This window comes from Propithecus coquereli, unplaced genomic scaffold, assembly GCF_000956105.1.
Source record: "Propithecus coquereli isolate 6110/MARCELLA unplaced genomic scaffold, Pcoq_1.0 Scaffold846, whole genome shotgun sequence".
NCBI classification, from domain to species: Eukaryota; Metazoa; Chordata; class Mammalia; order Primates; family Indriidae; genus Propithecus; species Propithecus coquereli.
This window is the reverse complement of record NW_012154685.1, coordinates 71,852-90,800: the sequence shown is the minus strand read 5'-3', so window position 1 is coordinate 90,800 and position 18,949 is coordinate 71,852. Positions and strand designations below refer to the sequence as shown.

The 18,949-nt window shown below is 55.7% G+C and overlaps 1 protein-coding gene across 1 annotated transcript; it reads left to right on the top strand.

Annotated features, from left to right (window-relative positions):
* Nucleotides 1–4,267: 4,267 nt before the first annotated feature.
* On the top strand, nt 4,268–15,534 carry TBATA (thymus, brain and testes associated). The gene is made up of 9 exons (XM_012663965.1): nt 4,268–4,308; nt 5,587–5,822; nt 8,028–8,183; nt 9,063–9,145; nt 10,349–10,522; nt 12,404–12,485; nt 13,306–13,450; nt 14,329–14,381; nt 15,449–15,534. The coding sequence occupies exons 1-9, from the start codon at nt 4,268–4,270 to the stop codon at nt 15,532–15,534; spliced, it is 1,056 nt and encodes a 351-aa protein (XP_012519419.1).
* Nucleotides 15,535–18,949: the final 3,415 nt, after the last annotated feature.

Genomic DNA, 18,949 nt, shown 5'->3' with positions numbered 1-18,949 from the left:
TAATAAAATGTGGTATATGTATACCATGGAGTACTATTCAGCTTTAAGAAACAATGGTGATATAGCACCTCTTGTATTCTCCTGGATAGAGCTGGAACTCATTCTACTAAGTGAAGTATCCCAAGAATGGAAAAGCAAGCACCGCATGTACTCACCATCAAATTGGTATTAACTGATCAACACCTAAGTGTACATATAGGAATAATAGCTACTGGATATCCGGCAGCGGGGAGGGGAAGAGGGGGAGGAGGGGACGGGTGTAGGCATCCAGAAAGAGTGCAATGCGCACCATCTGAGGGATGGACGCACTTGAAACTCGGACTTGGGCGGGAGCAAGGGCAACATACATAACCTAAACATCTGTACCCCCATAATATCCTGAAATAAAAAAAAAAGACACAAAAGCCACTAACTATTAAGGACAAGATTGATAAACAGAAGAGCAAGCCACAGAGGGGAGAATATATTTGCAACACATATGACTAAGGATTTCTCTGATCCTTACTTTCCTCCTCTGTGGATCAAATGAGATTGGTAATATATCTAAAGGGGTTAGCACGATGCCTGGCACATAGGAAGTGTTCCATAAAGGTTTCTATTGCTCCTTTTATAACTGAGGTATGTAGGCGGAAGACTGTGCCTCGAACCATGCCCAGCTGACAAATCTCTCTCCCATTTTTGACCCTCCACAGAGACAGAAGGCAGAAGGATTTCCTCAGCTCTTCTCTTACAAACCAGTGTTGAAGACATTTCCTAAGGAGCCCCTTCATCCCCCAGCTGCAATCCGCAGGCGGACTCTCGTGATCAGCTCTGGAGTATACAATGGAGGCATTGCAAGGCACCAGTGGGGAGGGCGAGAGTGGGTTTTTCCTCTCAGCTGTGTCAGCTCGCACAGTGGGAAGTCCCCCAAGAGTGTTGAAAGCAGCAGGAGGGGCCTGTCATGAGGGAAGAGAGTCCTCTCTTCTTCCAAACACAGTATCATCTATCTTAATAGTCAGCAGGACGCCCAGAAGCACGGAAAAGGGGGTTTTCAGAATGATTTCAAAGGGGTCACCTGGTTCCTGCAGAGACAGGCCCAGAAGAAGCCAGACCTCAGACAGGGAACGTTCTGCCCGGTGTGGATGGAGAGGCATTTGGAGCAGGCCAGGGTCAGAGGCCACCCTGCAGTGGCCACCGCAGTGGCCCTATTCCCCATCCCTCAGCTGGGAGGGGCAGAACTTCTGAAGGGCTCAGGTTTGCCTGCAGCTACCCACCTGCCTTTTCTTGCTCCCTAGAGGGAAGACACAGTCTAGAAGGCTCAGGGCACCAGTATGAAGCCAGGGGTACTGAGGACAAAGATCCTGGAATAGGCCTACCCCACGGGTTTCGAGGGCCCACGACCTCATTCTGAGGACAGCCGCGAGCACCATCTGCAGTCCTTCCGCAGTTTACGGGGCCTGTCTACACCCCTCCCGGTCTCTGATCTCTTTACAGCCCTGTGGGCCAAGGACCATCCTACTTTGCAGATGTCCAAGTTGAGCCTCAGGGCACTAAAGGGAATACCCAAGATCATTCTCAGACGAAGGACTCATCCCACTGCATAATCCTACCTCTGTCAAGTTACCAATAATAACAATTATTATTATCACCCTTTCAGAGCATCTCTTGTGTGCCAGACATATGACCAGGTGCTTCACTTCCACTAGCTTGTTTGTCCTTCAGAATAACCCCAGATGTAGGCAAGGGTACCCCATTTTACAGACCCAGGGGAGGCACTAATAGAAGAAGATCATACGTGGTGCCAGGCACAGTTCTAAGTGCTTTAATATGTGTTAACTCCCTTAATATTTCCCACAATCCTGAGAGAATAAGTGTGAGCATCATCTGCATTTCAGAGGGTTGGGAATGAAGGCTCAGAGGGGTCAGGGAATTGTCCAGGGCCACACAGCTAGGAAGTAGCAGAAAGGGGATTTGAACCAAGGATTCTCACCACTCTTTTGCATCTGTGGCAGTATAGGTGACTTACCCCAGGTGGCACATCTATGGAGTGTCAGAATCTGATTTGAATCCCTGTCCAGCTGAAAAGCCAGAACCTTCCCACCCAGCCATCCTGCTGAGATTGGGGCTGGAGAGAGCCTCTGGGTCACGTGGGCTGTCTTGCCCTCTCTAAGACATAACCCCTGAGAATTAATGCCCAGAAGCAGGATGCACAGAGGCAGATCTGGTGTGGCGGCTTCAGGCTGGGTGGGGCTGACGGCTGGGACCGAACCTGACCAACATCCTTTGCCAGACTCTCTCTGCCTCTGCTGCTGGCTGAAACCAGCCCCCGACTCTTTTTTCTCCCCCTTGGTCCCCACTGAAAGCACTGGATGGGAGGTGGAGGGGAAGCCTGGAGAGAGAGAAGGTCCTAGGCACCCCTGTCTGCCCCTCCAGGAGGTGCAAGAGGAGACAGTGTGGGTGCGGGACAGGGGTGCTTGGGAGTGGTCCTGGAGTTGTGGGTCGGGTAACCTAGCAACCACCGGGCTCATGCTGTCACAAAGCAGCAGCCTTACCCACAGAACCAATGGGCCTCCCTTCAGGATTTGTCCCCTTGCTCCTCCCTGCCAGGCCAGCAGGGCTTTTCGCCCACACGCTATAGCGAGCAGTTTCCTCGGTGAGTCCAGGGACCTCTCAGGGGAGGAGATGGACACTAGAAGGCCCAGAGGGGCCTAGACGGAAAGGGAAGTTCTGTGGCTGGATTGGTGGGAGCCTTCACACCCCTCTGCCTGGCTGGCTGGGGGCTGGGAAGAGAGAGCAAGGGCAGGACAGGATAGACTGTGGGGGGCTCCCACCTGCCCCTCTCTGGAAAAGGCAGGCCTGGCCTGCTAGAGTCCCTGCTGACCTCTCTACGGCAGCTGAGGGCTGTGACCTGCTGGTGGCTTATTAAACCAGTTTAATGGGTCATGTCTAACATTTACAGAATGAAAACAAAAAATAGGATAAAATATCAGCGTGCATCACATGTGATATGAGTAATTATTGCTTTATATTCTTTATATTGCTTTATATTCTTGTAAGTTTCACAGACACACACAAACATACACGTACACATGTTTGTGAATTGGGTCATGATGTAAAAATGAATTTCTTACCATCATCACAGTCAAAAGTATTTGCAAGTCTCTGTTCTAAAGAGCACCCTTTCTTGTAGGCAGGTGGATCTGGGGCTCCCAATGCCCCGTTCTCAAGCTTACAGCATCTAAGCACTCTAGAGCCCAGCCCCCAGCATCAAGGATGTCCAAAACTTTCATAAAAGAAGGCTGTGCCAATTGTTTTTAGAGAAAATGTCAAGAGCCTGTGAGTCAGAATGCCTGGGCTCTGGTCCTTTGCTATGTGACCTCAGCAAGCCTCTCCTCTTCCTTGATCTCAGACAAGGAACCTGACGAATGCTGGCACTGGGGAACCTCCGGGGTCCCTTGCGGATTCTGTGACTCCAAGGGTTAATTCTCAGAATGCACTGATTTTCTGTCCCAAACCCACCCCCAGCACTTTGACTATGTATATTCAGGTCCCTACATTTAGATTAATCACAATTTTTCGTTTTGACATCTATCATCTTTCATCCATTTCATTTAATTAGTTTGTTTAGTAATATAAAGAACACCAGTAAATTCACCGCCCACACCAGGAACTAGAATATCACCACTAACACATCTCCCACTCACCTCCCCTCCCCACCCGCCCTCAGAAACAACCACTGTCTGAACTTTGCGGTTAGCATTTCCTTGCTTTTTGCTGTTGTTGTTTTATCACGTTTGTGATAATTGTGCTTGCTTTTGAACTTTTATTTTTGGAAATGACCTCATGTCATGTGGTCTTCCGGAACCCGCTTTCCTTGACTTAGCATTATTTTTATAAGATTCATGCATGTTGTTGTGTGTAGCTGTGGTTCATATATTGTCATGGCAATAAAATGTTCCGTTGTCTGAATGTACCATAGCTTATTTATCTGTTCTGCCATAGGACATTTGGGTTGTCACCAGGTTTGGGGTACTTTGAACACTGTTAGAATGAATATTCTTCTAAGTACCTCCTGTTGCACATCTGCAAGAGTTTCTCTTACATCTGGGAGGGAAATTGCTGGGTGATACGGCATGCAAATGTTCAAGTTTACAAAATATTGCCAATTTTTTCCCCTAAAGCGTCTGTTCCCGTTTACACTCCCACCACCGTTCTATGAGAGTTCCTGTTATCCATCTTCAACACCACTAGTCAGCATGCTGATCTTTATCCCGTTAGAAACCATACAATGGCTATGGACGTGCAATTGGCTGAACACCCACTGATGAGGTCAGGCCCCGAATGCCCACCCTGCTGACCAAGGGGGTGAGGGGCAGGACGGAGGTGGCCTTGGGGGAACTCAACAGACTGGTGGTTCAAGAGAGGCAGTTCTTCCTGTCCCTCCACCGCCAGTCAGCCAGGCCTCCAGTGGGTCCTCGGGCCCGAGTTAGCCCAGGTTACAGGTGGGGCCCCTCCCTGGGTAGGGAGCAGATGCAAGCAGGGGCCAGGAGCACTGAGCACAGGAATTCTGGGGGTTTTCAGGAGGTGACTTCCTCTGTTAGAAGCGAGTAGAGGAGGCCAGCTAGCTGCAACCTTCAGAGAAGGTTTACTTCGTTTCTTTAAGTCCCAGATTTCTTACAGGTGACCCGAGAATGGAACAGACTCAGGGGCTGGGTGAGCGAAGTCCTCACAGGGTCCGGGGGCAGCACACCTTGCTTAGCGTTTCCGGAACTCCTCCAGAGGGACTCCCTTCAGCCAGGGCCACTGGGAGAAGGGAGTGCAGACAGTGACCAGGCAGGTGGTCGCAGCAGGTCCCAGCAGGTGGGGAGTGGCCTCAACCACTTCTAGGCAGAGACACACTCCTCAGGACGGGGAGGGTGCAGGGTGAGGATGGAAAACCCAAGAACCTTGTCTCCAGTGGAGAAGAGTGGGAGGCTGAAGCTTCCCTGCAGCGTCACAGCCCTGCTAGCTGCCCCCTTAGCTCCACACCTCCCACGAGGGACCCCACGGGAAAGCGGGCGCTGGCCTGGTCTGGCCTATGCTCCAGCTTTGGCCCCTGGCCAATGAGTGTGGGCCAAGACTGCGCCTGAGGGCATGGGGGGAGGGTGACAGCCCATAGCTGTCTTCTCCTGGGCTGTCAACAGTTTGGCTTGGGGAGAGGCCCCTGCTAGGGTCAGCCCCCTGGCCCTAGGAGGTGTATATAAGGTACCCTCGCTCCACCCCAGGTGTTTGGATGAGGAGATGGGTCTGTGGCTTCTCTTTCTTGTTTTAGATATGGTCTCTGGGAGAAAACTGGGGTCCTGGGACAGTCCATCTGAGTTCCTGCAAATGAATCCTAGCTCCCAGCTAAGGCATCTTAGGAAGACAGGGGGACTGAATTGCACCAGCCGTGAGAGGACCCTGGGGAGGCCCAGCTTTGGGGGTCAAGGGGGTGGTGGCGAAATCCAGGAAGCCAGATTTCAGGGTGCCTCAGGAATGGACTCTGTCATAAGCACTGAGCTCTGAGTCCGGGTGGGCACCACTGCCAGGGGAGGCTGCCTTAGTGTCTCCTTAAACCCTCTCCTTCAGTCCAAAGGCAGAGCCGAAACCCGAGAAGAAGCCGGGGCAGAGGCCACAGAGCCACGGGGAAGACGGGCCACAGAAGGAGCTGGTGATCCCAGGCATCGTGGATTTCGAGCTGATCCGAGAGGCGCTGAGGACCCCCAAGGCCCAGACCCCTGGCACCTACCGCTTTGGCCGCCTCAGCCACCACTCCTTCTTTTCCAGGCACCACCCCCACTCCCAGCGTGTGACCCACATCCCAGGTAGGGGCCGGTGGGTCAGCCAGGGCCTGGCTGGGCGGCGGCAGAGGCGGCATCACTAATGGGTCTTGAGAACTGGGGAGGAAGTATTGGCTTCAGTCCCTGTTTCCAGGCCAGGGCCCAGAGAACATGGGGGCCTGGCCAGCATCCCAGAGCTGCCGAGTAAGTGCCCACGCCAGGACTCGGCTTGGGGTGGGAGAGAAGCACAGGACCAAGGGCTGATGGTGGGTCCCGTACAGCAGCAGTCCCCAACCTTTTTGACACCAGAAACTGGTTTCATGGAAGACAATTTTTTCCACGGATGTGGCATGGGAGTCGGGTTGGCAGAGCTCTGTGACCTGGTCCCTAACAGGCCACGGACCAGTGGGTTGGGGACTACAGCCCTACAGGATCCCCTCACCGCTGGGTTTTCCCAGTTTACAAACCAGAGAAGGGGATGAATGTTCTGCCCGGACCTGTGCTCTGTCCTCTGAGGCCTTTCCATCCACTCAGCCATCCATGCATCAAATATTTAGTGAGTGTAAACTATGAGTCAGGCATTTTTTAGGCCCCAGGGATATGACACTGAACAAGACAGACACAGTGGCCGCCCTCCTGGAGCTGACCTCTAGTAGGGAGGGACGGGAGCGGATAAGATGCCACGTGCCCAGGCTGCAGAGGGGAGACTGCTGTGTTTAAAAGGTGGTTGTGGAAGACCTGGCCAATAACGTGACATCTGGGCAAAGAACTACAGGAAGAGAGTGTGGGAGCTGTGGTGTAGCAGGGGGAAGTCTGTCTCAGGCTCACAGATCAGCAGATGCAAAGGCCCAGGGGCAAGAGTGCCCTGGCTCTGCTGGAGGAACAGCAAGGGCACCAAAGCCAGCCAGGCTGGAGCAGAGTAGGAGGGGGAGAAAACGGAAGACATCAGGGAGGCAGCGGGCCCAGATCAGGTAGGCTGTGCAGGCCACTCTTGTGTGGGCCACTGTTGTCACCATTGGGCCTCCTCGTTGAGTTGAATGGAGCCATTGGAAGGTTGAGAGCACAGAAGTGGCAGAAGTTAGACGTTTTAACAAGGTCACCCTGCCTCTGTCTTGGGTATGGCTTGGACCAGGGGAACAGAAGCAGAATACTCACTGGCTCTATTCTAGACATGTGTAGAAGGTAAAGCCAACAGGATGTGATTAAGCAGGAGTGCGAGAGGAAGAGGAGCCAAGGCTGACGCCAGGGTTCTCGGCCGGCGTGGCTGGAAAACTGGAGCGTGTTGGTGAAGACAAAGAAGCCCTCAGAGGGCCCAGTGCAGGGCGAGGGAGGGATCGGGGCTTTGGTCTTGGACGTGGGAGAGGTGAAGTGTGAGATATCTTTTAGACTTCCAGGTCAGCTCTGGGGTTGAGGGCAGAGATACCAGCATGAGAACCATTTGAGGACAGCTGGTATCTTAAGTGGCGTGTCTGGGCGGGATCATTCCGGAGTCCCCGAGGATACAGGAGAAAGAATCTGGGGACTGGGCCCTGGGACCCCCAGGGTTAAGAGGTTGAGGGGAGGAGAAGAAATTGCAGAGGAGATGAGAGGCAGTGAGTGAGGAGAAACCCAGGGAGTGAGGGGTCCTGGCACCAGGGTTTCAGGGAGGATGGAGCAACCGTGTCCTAACAGGGCTGGTCCTCAAGGCCTAACTGTCGACAACGATGTAACAATCTCCCAGGGTCAGGCCAGAGGGTCCTCACATGTCAACTGCCCTCCCCCCACCAGGCTGTGCCACACACAGCCTTGCACAGGCCGACAGAGCCAACGTTTTCTCCAGACGGTCTGGTTCAGTCTCTGTCCCTGTGACTCGGGCCCAGGCCTCTCCCAGCACTGACAGTGACTTAACATCCTCGTCTTTAAGCTGCCTAGCCCTGTGTGCTCACAGCTGAAAATCGCTGCTCTGCCATAGGAAATCAAAAGGTGCTTAGGACCAGGGTCCCAGGAAGCCTGGGTTCTTGTCCCATCTCTGCCCAGCTTGCTGTGTGTCCCCAAGCAGGTCCCTTCCCCCGTCCATTCTAAGCACCCCTGTAAGTAGGGTGGTTACTGGTCTAGGCGGTCGCAGGGGCCCTCGCAGCTCTGACAGTCTTCGTGCTCGTGGTTATCAGAAGTGGAGCCGGAGCTCTCCCTGCCCACCAGCCTCTTTCTGGCCTCCTGGCACTCTTGGGGTCCAGCCAGGCCTCTCTTCCCACACCCTCTAACCCTTCGCAGATCTCACCGGGAAGCCTGTCTGTGTCGTCAGGGACGAGTTCTCTCTGGGTCCCTTGCCTCAGTCCACACTCTTATCCAGCTGCCTGATGGGGGTGCCCACCATCTCTGTCCCCATCGGAGACCCACAGTCCAACCGGAATCCCCAGCTTTCTTCTGGTGCGTACGAGGGCCACACCCTGGGGCTCACACCTCTCCCCACGGCTGCCTCCCTTGGGCAGGTGCATGAGAAGCAAAAGGCCGTTGCTTTGGGGTGGGTGGAGTCTGTGGGAGGAGCCTCACTTTCTCCCTCTTTCCTGGGGCAGCCTCATCTCTACATTACCCCCACCCCCAGGTCCTGGCCCTCAGAAACGCACCCCGCTTGGATTTGAGGGGCTTGAGGAGTAAGAACAAGCAGAGGACAAGCAGATTCTGTGGCTGCGGTCGCACGACTTGCCGCTATGGGCAGGAATGCCATTTAAGATACTTAGCGGCGTGTGTGCTCAGGCACCGGCCAATAGAACACTCAGCCGCGGAGCTGGAGAAGTGTCCCAGAGGCCTCTGCTCCACCAAGCCTTACCCCTTCTGTTACTGGGGTGCAGGAAAGTCAGTTGCTGGGGGCAGGGGGCACCCTGGGGAAGGGGCCAGTGATATTCCCGTGCAGGGCAGGGAGGTGGGGCACTTTTGCCAACCTCTCTGGGGAGCAGTTCAACATTTTAATAATAGGCCCAGCCATGTCCACTGAACCTCAGGCCTGGCTTCAGGGACCCAAAGAGGCAAAGCTAAATTAAACCACACTCATGTTGGCACAGGCAGCCAAATGTTCTCCAGCATCTCTTGGTAATGCCACAGGCTATGACATTGGCATTCGTCCCCTCTAGAAAGGAGGTAGCCCTCACCCATGGTGTGACTTCTGACCCTTCTCCCTCAAGGGCACCACCCCTTTTCCCTTATGATGGGGCAGGAAGGGGCACTGACTCTTCCACCCACTCCCAGTGCCACAGGGAGGGGGGTGGGCCCCAGATGTCAGTGGGCAGGATCTTGTTCCCCCTCTCCCAGAGACCTGGAAGAGGGAACTGAAGGAGCTGGCTTCCCGGGTGGCCTTCTTCACCAAGGAGAATGAGCAGCAGAAGAACAAAGAGGTGGGTGCGGAACACAGGAGCTGCTCTGGGAAGAGAAGGGATGGATCCACCCCTCTGTACCAAGATCCCTCCCAAGTGGGTTCAACCTAACAGTGCGGGGAGGGGGCCAGTGAATACAGACCCCAGGGAGGAGGGCCACAGTGAGGGGAGAGCACACCTGGGTGGAGACGTCCAAGCAGGGTTCTCAGGAGACGTGGCATTCGGGGGCCTCCGATATCTAAACGGACTGCTCACGTGCATACTAGGGGGGTGTTCCAGGCAGCAGCAGCAGCTCAGCAGCTCAGCAGCTCAGCAGCTCAGTAGCTGGCGAGCACAGGCCATCTCTAGAGACCAGGTGCACACGGCAGAGTGGGGAAGGGGAGGAGGCTGACTGCAGGTGGGGAGAAGGAGCCTGCCGTGAATTTCCAAATTTGAGTGGAGAATCAGTGAAGGTTTTCAAACAGGATGGGGTGACCCCATGGGTGCCGTTTGGTGATAAAGCAGTTGAGACAACTGGGAGGCAGCTCGAAGGTGGCTGGAATTGGTCTGAGGACAGCCTGGCCCTTCTCAGCTGAGTCTGGTCCTGCCACATGTCTTGGGCACCCGCGGTGGAGAGGCAGAGGCCTGGCTCCTCACTCCTGCTCGCAGCTCACTCACAACAGCACTCGGGGCAACTCAGCCAAGCTATTTGGGCCTCAGTTTTCTTATCTTTAAAATGGGGGGAAGAATACTGTCAGGCTTTACTGAAATTGCAAGGGCAGGAGGCTCCATGTCTGGTGCCCAGAGGCCTGGCTTCCCAGGGCAGAGAAAGGATGCCAAGCTGCAGGGGTGGGTCTGGGGGCAGTTGAGCTAGGTATCAAGGTCGCACTGCCCGCTGCCCACTGCCCAGCTGGGGAAGGGGCAGCACCAAGGATCTGCCTGGGAGGAAGGGCAGTGACTGCCAGGGGGTACCCAGCACTCAGCCCTCCATTGCTGAGTTCTGGGAGGAAGAGCTTTTGCCATTTTAAACAGAACAGCCGACAGTGGAAGTATCGGGGGACCTCAAAAAGAGTTCCAGGACAGGGTGGGGGTGGCCTAGATGAGATCTAGGGTTCCTGGCAAGGCTGTGACTCTGGGATTTGGGGGGTGCCCTGGAGGTGTGACCCAGACTCCTTGTCTCTTCCCCTCTGCCTTCTCCCTCCCCCATAACTGGCTGCCTGGGGACTATGGCCACTTTTGTCCCAGCAGAAGGAGGAGACTCTGCGGGAGCAGGGGGCCAAGTACTCGGCCGAGACTGGTAGGCTCATCCCCCCTTCCACCCGAGTGGGTGGTTGCCGCAGCTCCCGCCAGGGCCAGCGGAGCCAGCCTTCCAGCAGAGACGGAGGGGTCCAGGCCATCCTGCAGGATCAGGAGCTGCTGGTGAGGCCCCGGCCTGCGAGCAGACACTGCGGCAGTTTCTGCTCCCGGGCTCCCAGCTCTTCCAGCCTGGACGCTCACAGGCTGCTTTAGGGTATGGCCTCTCCCAGAAACACTGGCACCGAACACTGTAAGACGGGAATTCCCAGTCTTGGGAGTCGGCAGCCTGGGCTCGGATGCCCTGCTGCCTCTAGGTTGCTGGGTGAGCCTCTCTCTGGGCCTTGGTTCCATGATCGACCCAAATTGGGAGCATGAACACAGTGCCATGGAAGGTCCGCTCCAGCTGTGGCTTTTGAGGAGGGAAGGAAGGAAGCTGCAACGGTGGGTTGAGAAGCGTGGAGAAGGTGGGCCTGCCCCGTGTGCTCTCAAACCATACCCCGGCAGGCTGCGCCCCACAGCCCACCAGGCGAGGCCCAGCCTGGTCTCCACGCTCTGAGAGGGGCCTGCCTGTGCTTTTGTGAGCGCAGAGCCCACTCTTCCATGTTCAAGTTTCCCCATGGAGGCCTGAGATGAGTCCATGCCTTGCTCCAGCGGGTTAAGGCGTTGGAGGCCCCTGTTAAAATGCACGCTAAAGGTCATATGTAGAGCCAGCATCCTGCCGCCTTCCTCGTGACCAGCACTTTCGGACATGCAGTCGCTTTGGAGCCTCACAACAGTGCAGCAAAGTGGATAGAGCAGACAGGGCCCAGCACCCCGATGCCACAGATGGGGAGGCTGAGGCCCTGCCGGTTGATATCCATGGCCCAGGTTCCCTAGAGAAGCAGCAGCATAGCCAGGACTAAGGTGCTTTCTCCACCATAGGGCAGCCTCACCTTGCCTGGAATTAGGTTCTCGGGCCCTGTGGGGAGGGGGCACAGGGCAGGTAAGTTGGATGCGGAGAACGGTGAAGGGTCTAGGGGCAGATCAGGGTGGGTCACTGCAGTGGGTGGGTACCTGGGGGTCAGGGTGGGACCCCAAGCGGGCACAGTCCTGGGGAGAGGGCCGGCCCAGTTTCCACTCTACCAAAGACAAGGCAGATCTTCTGGGGACTGACAGGCCCCTCCAGGTCCTGGGAAGACTAACCGCCAAGTGCTGAGGGGACCCCACTTTCCTAGGACTCTGGGGGCTCTACCTCCCACCTCGAGCCCCAACTCCAGCCAGCCATAGCCGCAACCGCCATGGACTTGCTGGCCTAGGGAGCCCCCATTACCCATCTGAGTCAGAGCTGGATCTTTCCCTGATGCTACCTGAGTGGAGAATGCAGGGGAAAATGAGCCCTGAAGTACCAGAGATGTCGCAGGCTGAGAATGCAGCTAGGAGCCAAGTGTACCCGCTGCTCTGCAGGAAGAAGCCCCAAGATGAGCAGTTGGAAGGACCAGGCAGCACTCACCCTCAGGCACCCCCCTGGGACTCCCCCACCTCCTTGCTAAAGTCTCCAGACTCCGGGAGCTTCAGGGTGGGGATTCCTGTGGGGTTCCTGACATCTGTTCACCAAGGACCAGGGCATGTGGGACTCGGTGGGTCTCCAAGGAGCTGACCGTCCAGCCCTGACTTGGCCTTCCCAGGGAGGGGCCCTGGGGTCCAGCCAGCCCAAGCAGGCTCTGGGGTTAAGGGGTCCGCATGTCTGTCATCTGAGGCTTCATTCTGCTGCAGACTCCCTGCTGGGTGTCCTCCTCTCTCAAGGCCTTGAATCTTCACTTGTCCAGCAGGGAGGTTAAGAATATTCCTCCAGGACTGATGTGAGACAAAGTCCAATGCAGAGGGGAGGCAGGGACCATCACGGGGACAAGTTTAGCCAAGCTCATGGCTCTGGGAACCCACTTTGCGGGGAGGGGCTCCTTGGTGCCCTCCGAACCCACGTTTGCTTGTGCTACTGACTGGAACATGTCATCCTCCTGCCCACAGATCCTGGAGCTCCTCTGTCAGATCCTGCAGACGGACTCACTGAGCGCCATCCAGTTCTGGCTGCTCTACGCTCCCCCCAAGGGTGAGGACACAGCCCCATGACCTCCTCTCTGCATGGAGGCTGCCAAAGTCCTGCCCTTGCTCTCTGGTTCTGCAGGACTCAGATGTCACTCAGCTCCCACCCAGGGCCTTCCACTGGGGCGTCTCCTCTGTTTCGGAGCCCCGAACTAACCCTTCCTAGCCGGACAGTGTCACTGCTTCCTCCTCTCGCTTTCCTCAGCAGAATTTCTGTGGCCCTGCTCCTTGCAGGGGACTCCTCCTTCATGCTGACCCCAGGTCTAGGCACCCGGGATGGAGAAGTTCAAAGATTGCTCAGCAGACACGGCCCCTCACACACTACTGAGAAACACACACACAGGCTCAAGTACACGAGAACGCACACGTGTGCACACGAGCACATGAATGCACATGCAGATGCACCCTGGCATCCACGTGGGCAGAGGGTGCACCCAAGTGGGGGGTGAGGAGTGATGAGAACGAGGAGGCTAATTGGAGAAGACTCCTGCACAGGAGCGTAAAGGAGGAGGAGGAGGAATGCGATCCCACTTCCCAGAGGGGGCCGGGGGTGTGAGAGGCAGGACGGCCAGGTGGGGCCAAGAACGAGGCACACACATGCTGTGTGTGGCAGGAGGAGGACGTGGGAGGGCCGGGCGCTCTGCGCACACAGGGGCCGGGAGAGAAGCAGGGACCGACCTCGCCCGCAGGGACCTGTGGGCAGAGTGTGGGATGGTGAGAGAAAGCTGCCCTTACCAGGGTTAGGCAAGAGCTGGGGGGCTGTTCCGTCCAGGACAGGAAGGGGGCTGGGGGCTGAGGACTCTGCCCCGCCGGGGTTGTGCTTGCAGAGAAAGACCTCGCCCTGGGACTCCTGCAGACAGCCGTGGCTCAGTTCCTGCCCCAGCCCCTGGCCTCCATTCCTGCGGAAAGACTCCTGCACCAGCTCGAAGAAGTTCAAGAATCTCCCCAGGAAAACCAGCAGCTTCCCTACAGGTGGGCTCCGCACCCCTCACTTGCCCCTCAGGAACCGCTCCCTCGCGTTCAGCCACCTGGCCTCCCAGGTGGGGCCAAGGGGGCCCGAGAAGGGAGCCTGGCGCTGGCCAGAGGCTGGGCTGATGGGGCCAGTCCTGGAGGAAGAGGCCCAGTTCCTCCCCCAGCCGCCCCACCGAGTTCTGCCCGTGCTGCTGGAAGGCCAGGCAGCCAGACCAGCCCCTCACCCGCTGCCGGCTGTGGGGGTGCCGAGGCGGTTGCTGGTGTCAGCTGTAACCAGGGAGGGCTGGGTGAGCCGCATCTAGCCCTCCCGAAGCCCTCGGTCTGTGGGAAGACACAGGCAGCCGAAGGTACCTTTACACCAGTACTAGGTGCCCTGGTGGCTCGAAGGCCTCACAAGCAAGTGAGTGGAGCCCGAACGTCAGCAAGGTGACCGGCAATACCGAGTGCCCGTATGTTTGCCTGACAGTGCTGCGCAGTTTACACATTTCCAGTCCACACAACCCACGCCATTTGACAGATGAGAAAACAGTCTCAGGAACAAGTGAATGACCTTCCCCAGTGAGGGGCTGGGGGAGGGCTGGTGCAGTGGCCGTCCCCTTATGGCTCCAGGGACAGGAGGGTCTTGGTTCCCAGTGGCCGCAGCAGGCAGTGGAGCCACTGTTGTCTGAGTCCTGCCTGGGGTGATGCAGGAAGGCCACCTGGGTGCCAGCCACGGACAGACCCTTTCTGGTTCTCCAGGAGGGATGACTCTTGTCTCTCCCTGGAGCAGGCGGCTGGCTGCCCCTGCGCCACTTCCTCACCTCCCAGCCCTCCCTGTCATCCACAGGGGTAGGTTTCCAGAATGACCTTCCCAGCCTCTCCTTTGTATTTGGTTGTAGTCAATCCCCAAAGAAGATGAGAACACCGCCTGTAGCAAAAAGCGAAAAGCCAGGTAGGATTCCACGCAGGGGGTGGTTCTCAGGGCCCACCGAGGCCCACTCTGGCTGCATTTCTCAGGGTATTCAAGGCAACTTGGAGTTGGGTCCCTGCCCAGGGAAGCTGCTCAGTTCCCTCATTCATTAATTCATTTGTTCAACAAATATTTGTTGAGTACTTACAATATGCTGGGCTTTGGGGGTTGCTGGGGAAGAATTCAGACATGTTCCTGCGGTCACGGAGCTTACATCCTAGTGACGAGAGCAGACAACAGATAAAAGCACCCGAGGGGCATGGGTGCCGCAAAGCAAACAAGGCAGGGCAGTGTGGCAGGTGGAGAGGAGGACTGGCAGGTGGGGAGAGGGCTCCTTGAGCGGCAGCCTTCGGCAGGTCTAGCAAGAGCCTCCAAGCAGCATCCCCTGGCCTGGCGTGGTGGAGGAAGGGCAAACGGGCGAGGGTGGCCAAGGCCTTCTGGGTGGGGACAGTGGTGAGAGGTGCGATGAGATGGGTGGAAGGGGCTGGCCTGTGGGAAGGGCCAGGTGTGTGGCTCTCGCAGAGAGCATGGGTGCACGGGAGGGTGGCAAGCAGGGCGGGTGTGCCCCTCTGGCTGCTGTGTGGAGCATGGACTGCACACAGAAGGTAGGGGTGGCGGGACACCAGGGAGAGGCCGTGCATTCATCCTGGTGCCTTAGACCAGAGCTGGGTAAGGGCGCCGCAGGCTGGAGGGGAGAGAAGAGGAAATACATCCTCCATGTACCTTATTCTCCCCATTAGACTGTTGAGGGTCCCGAGTGCCTGGCAGTGTCTGGCATAGAGTAGACACTTCATTGATACCTGTTACCTGGATGCTGAAAGAAGAGTGGGTGGTGGTGAAGCTCAGAGAAGGGAATCTGCTCGTCCCAGGTCACCAGCAGAGCCGAGAGCAGAACCTGGGCTTGACTCGGGCTCCCCCATGTGCTCGCACCTCCACCTAGGCCTTTCCGGGAGAAGTGATCTGCTGGGGCTCCCAGGCAGCTCCCAGTTAGGGGCCTGGCCCAGCCCTTCCTCATCCTCCCCTGCCTGCTGTCTCTCCCCTTCCCCCAGAGTACATTGGGAAAGCACAAGTCCTCCGGATGCCTTCGAGCCAGGACATGGAGGAGAAAACGTCGAAGCCAATGGCAGAGAGCTGAGGAACCCCTAAAACTTTGCCTGCCTCACTCAAGCGCAGCCCCAAGTTCAGGGGTGTTTCTGTCCCTACCACCTCCACAGCAACACCTAATTTCCTGTTGCAAAGAGTATACTCAATAAAATCCTGTCTTCCCTTTGAGAGGACAGTTCTCCTCTCCTAGCAGTAATAGGTCTGTGTGTGGGGTCATTTATTCCAGAAGAGAGGATTGCACTGAACCGTCTCCACCTCCATGGAGAAAGCACAAATGGTACCGCCCACCTGGTGCTTACCTGCTGCTTGTATGATCTAGAGAAATGAAGGGCAGGTGGGAGTTGGGGTGGCTTGAGAAAGGGACTCTGCCCCTCCAGAAGCCAAGACACACAGGGCTCTGGGTAGGTTAGAGCAGAGGTCAGGGAACCCATGGGCCTCCTCAGAATGGTCACTGTTCCTGATTATGGAGTTCCTCCCCCATGCTGGCCACTGAGGGAGCACCTTAGGTAAAAGCTGAGGACAAGCACCATGTGGATTGTTCTGCACACTTTATATGTGGTACTATATTTGATTCTCCCCAAAGCAGTAGAATATTGTAGATGAATCGATTGACGCTCAGGTGAAACAACTTGTCCAAAGTCACACAGTTACTGAGTGGCACGGCTGGGATCCAAACCCAAGACGTCTGGCTCTGGAATCCCTGCCCTTACGCGCTGCTCCCTACTGCCTTACAAACAGCTGCCTTCACCAAAAGCTGTGGTTACATCTCTGAAAAGTATAAAGGTTAGTTAGCAACATGGTGGTTGGCAAAATCAAGGAGAAAATGGGCGTTATATAAATGTGACCCAGATGGCAGCCGGGGTGTCTCTGTCCTTTAGGATCTGTAGACGATGACTCAACCCTCTGGAAAGTCCAATGTTTTCCCTGAGATTTCTGAAAATTTCCTGGAAAGTTGGGGTGGGGAGCAGGCATTGAAGATTTACAATGTCATGGTCCCCTGTGGCCCTGAGCTCCTTTTTACTGCCTTAGTTCATGGGCTAAGTGGCCTTAGTTCCATGGACTATGGCTCCATTCTGCACGTGCAACACGGCCCCAGCTCACATCCCTTCAGATGGATTCGGTTCCCGGGGTTTCCCGAATAGCTCGTTCACACTAACCCGTGCATCAGGCTTAAGTAGCGATCAGCAGATGATGGATGGGGATTTGCTGTGAGTCTGGCAAACAGCTTCACGTTCAATATTAAACCACCTGTTCTGAAAGCCTTCAGTCGCTCTTCCCTTGAGGATGTCTCCCCAGTGGCAGCCATCGCCCGCAGAGTCTCTAGGCCCTGCTGTCTCACATGCCCCAGTCCTCCTGGGCATCAAGATGTCCTCTCCTGGGTGTCACAATGCCATGGCCACTTCCTGGTCACTCCTAAGTTTTCTCTGGCTCCAGGCCATGGAAGTTCTCTGCTCCCTTTCTCCTGTGCCTCTCCCTGGAGCATGAAGACAGATTTTCCCTTCCATCTTCTCCCCATGGCTCCAGGTTCTTGCTAGGATCCAGTCTCCTTAGCCACTATGGTGGCCATTGCTTGGGGCTGTCCAGGAGCATGAACCTGGCACCTCCCTTGGCATAGGACTGGTTTGGGCAGGATAAGCATGTGACACAAGCTGGGCCAAGCACAGTCTGTCCTTGGGAATATTTTGTGCTGGGGGAGAAATGCTGGAATTTCAGAGGATGTATCTTGATCATCACTGCTCCATGGGGACGAAGCCCTGGATTCAGTCACACCGGATGCTCCTGACTCTTCCCCAGCCCTCCCCATGTGTGAGGCAATAAAATTTCTTCTTCCTCTAAGAGTTGATTTTTATGAATATTTTTTAACATAAAATTTACCACGTTAACCATTGTTAAGTAACAGTTCAGTGGCTTTAAGTGCACCGACATCATTGTGTTACCATCACTGCCATTTGTACACAGAATTCTTTTCATCTTGCAAAACTGAAACTCTGCACCTGTTAACAATAACTTCTTGTTCCCTCCTCCCCAGTCGCTTGCAGCCACTTTACTTTCTGTCTCTATGGATTTGACTCCAGGCACCTCACATAAGTGGAATCATACAATCTTTGTCCTTTTGTGGCTGGCTTATTTGACTTAGCGTAATGTCTTTAAGGTTCATCCATTTTGCAGCATGTGTCAGAAGGAACTTTCTTTTTAAAGCTGAGTGACATTCCATGGAATGTATAGACCAGGTTTCATTTATCCATTAATCCATGTAAGGCTTGTTTCCACACTTTGGCTATTGTGAATGATGCTACTGTGAGAATGGCTGTACAAAAGTCATTGGTTTTTGGAAGAGAGGGAGGATCCAAGATGGCGGACGAGAAAAGCCGCCAGTCAGAAGGTCTCTGCAAAAAAGACAGATTTTAGAAGAAAGTGAAAAAAATAAACTAGCAGAGAAACATAGATCAGGTGAGGGACAGAAGGAAGGGTGCCTGAAACTACAGGAGACTCCACGGGAAGACACTGAGGAGAACTGGAAGGAGAAAGGTCGCGAGAGGCTTGGAGACCAGCGACAAGGGTAGGTGGAGCAGATAACTTTCCCCTCCCTTGCATCTCAGACTGCTGGTGGGCTCTTGAGCAGCTGGAGAGACCTGCCAACACCAGTCCAGAGACAGCTGCCGCCAGTGAGCGGTGGCCTCTTGCGGACATGGCGCCGGGCTCCCAGCTCCCTCGGGCACATCCCCATGGGCAGACCCGAGCCTGTCGGCAGATGCCATATTGCTCCATTCTCTCCTTCCCTTTCCCTACCCATGGGTGCCCAGAGAGACAATTTAACCATCACACGGAGGCATCTCCAAGGAACCAGACCTTTCCTTTTGGGGCCCTATATAAGACTGAGGGGTACTCAGACTGCGAGCTCCCTACCCACCAGCCCTCCCAGGTGCTACTTGCCTGGAGACTCCAGGAGAGTGGGGCAAATCCCAAGGTGGAGTGAAATAGATCCAGCTTGGGCACCCTGTAGGTGATTCAAGACCAGCTCCCCTCCCCTGGCAGGGTCAGGGATTGATCTTGAGGGCCCAGGGGACAGGCCTGCAGACCAGACCCCATACACCCAAGTCACAATTGCACTGCCCCAAGGCACAGAAGGGAGATCTGTGAAAGAGCCTGCTGAGGAGTGTGTGCCTTCAGGGGCAGATCAGCATGCCTGAGCAGCAACCCTTCTCCCAAAAGAGGGCTGTGCACCCAGCTCAGGCTGCGATCCTGGGTAGGGAACCTCCCGGCCCACGTCACGGCCATGGGAGATCCATCAGCCTGAGGTCCTGCTTGCAGGCAGAGGCCTGGGAGAGGCCACGGAGAGGGGGAGGGTGGAGGGGAGTGAGCCCTGCTCCAGAGTGTGGGTCTCGGACAACCCCACCCCCCAAGCCCAAACTTTTCGGCTGAGTGGAGCCATTTCAGCCCCTCCC

What these genes read in the sequence shown, in the direction of transcription:
- TBATA (XM_012663965.1), top strand. Translation starts at nt 4,268, where the DNA reads ATGGCTATGGACGTGCAATTGGCTGAACACCCACTGATGAG. An exon ending in GAATCCCCAGCTTTCTTCTG is followed by an intron (nt 8,184 to 9,062) that starts GTGCGTACGAGG and finishes CCCCTCTCCCAG; the next exon opens with AGACCTGGAAGAGGGAACTG. An exon ending in AACCAGCAGCTTCCCTACAG is followed by an intron (nt 13,451 to 14,328) that starts GTGGGCTCCGCA and finishes ATTTGGTTGTAG; the next exon opens with TCAATCCCCAAAGAAGATGA.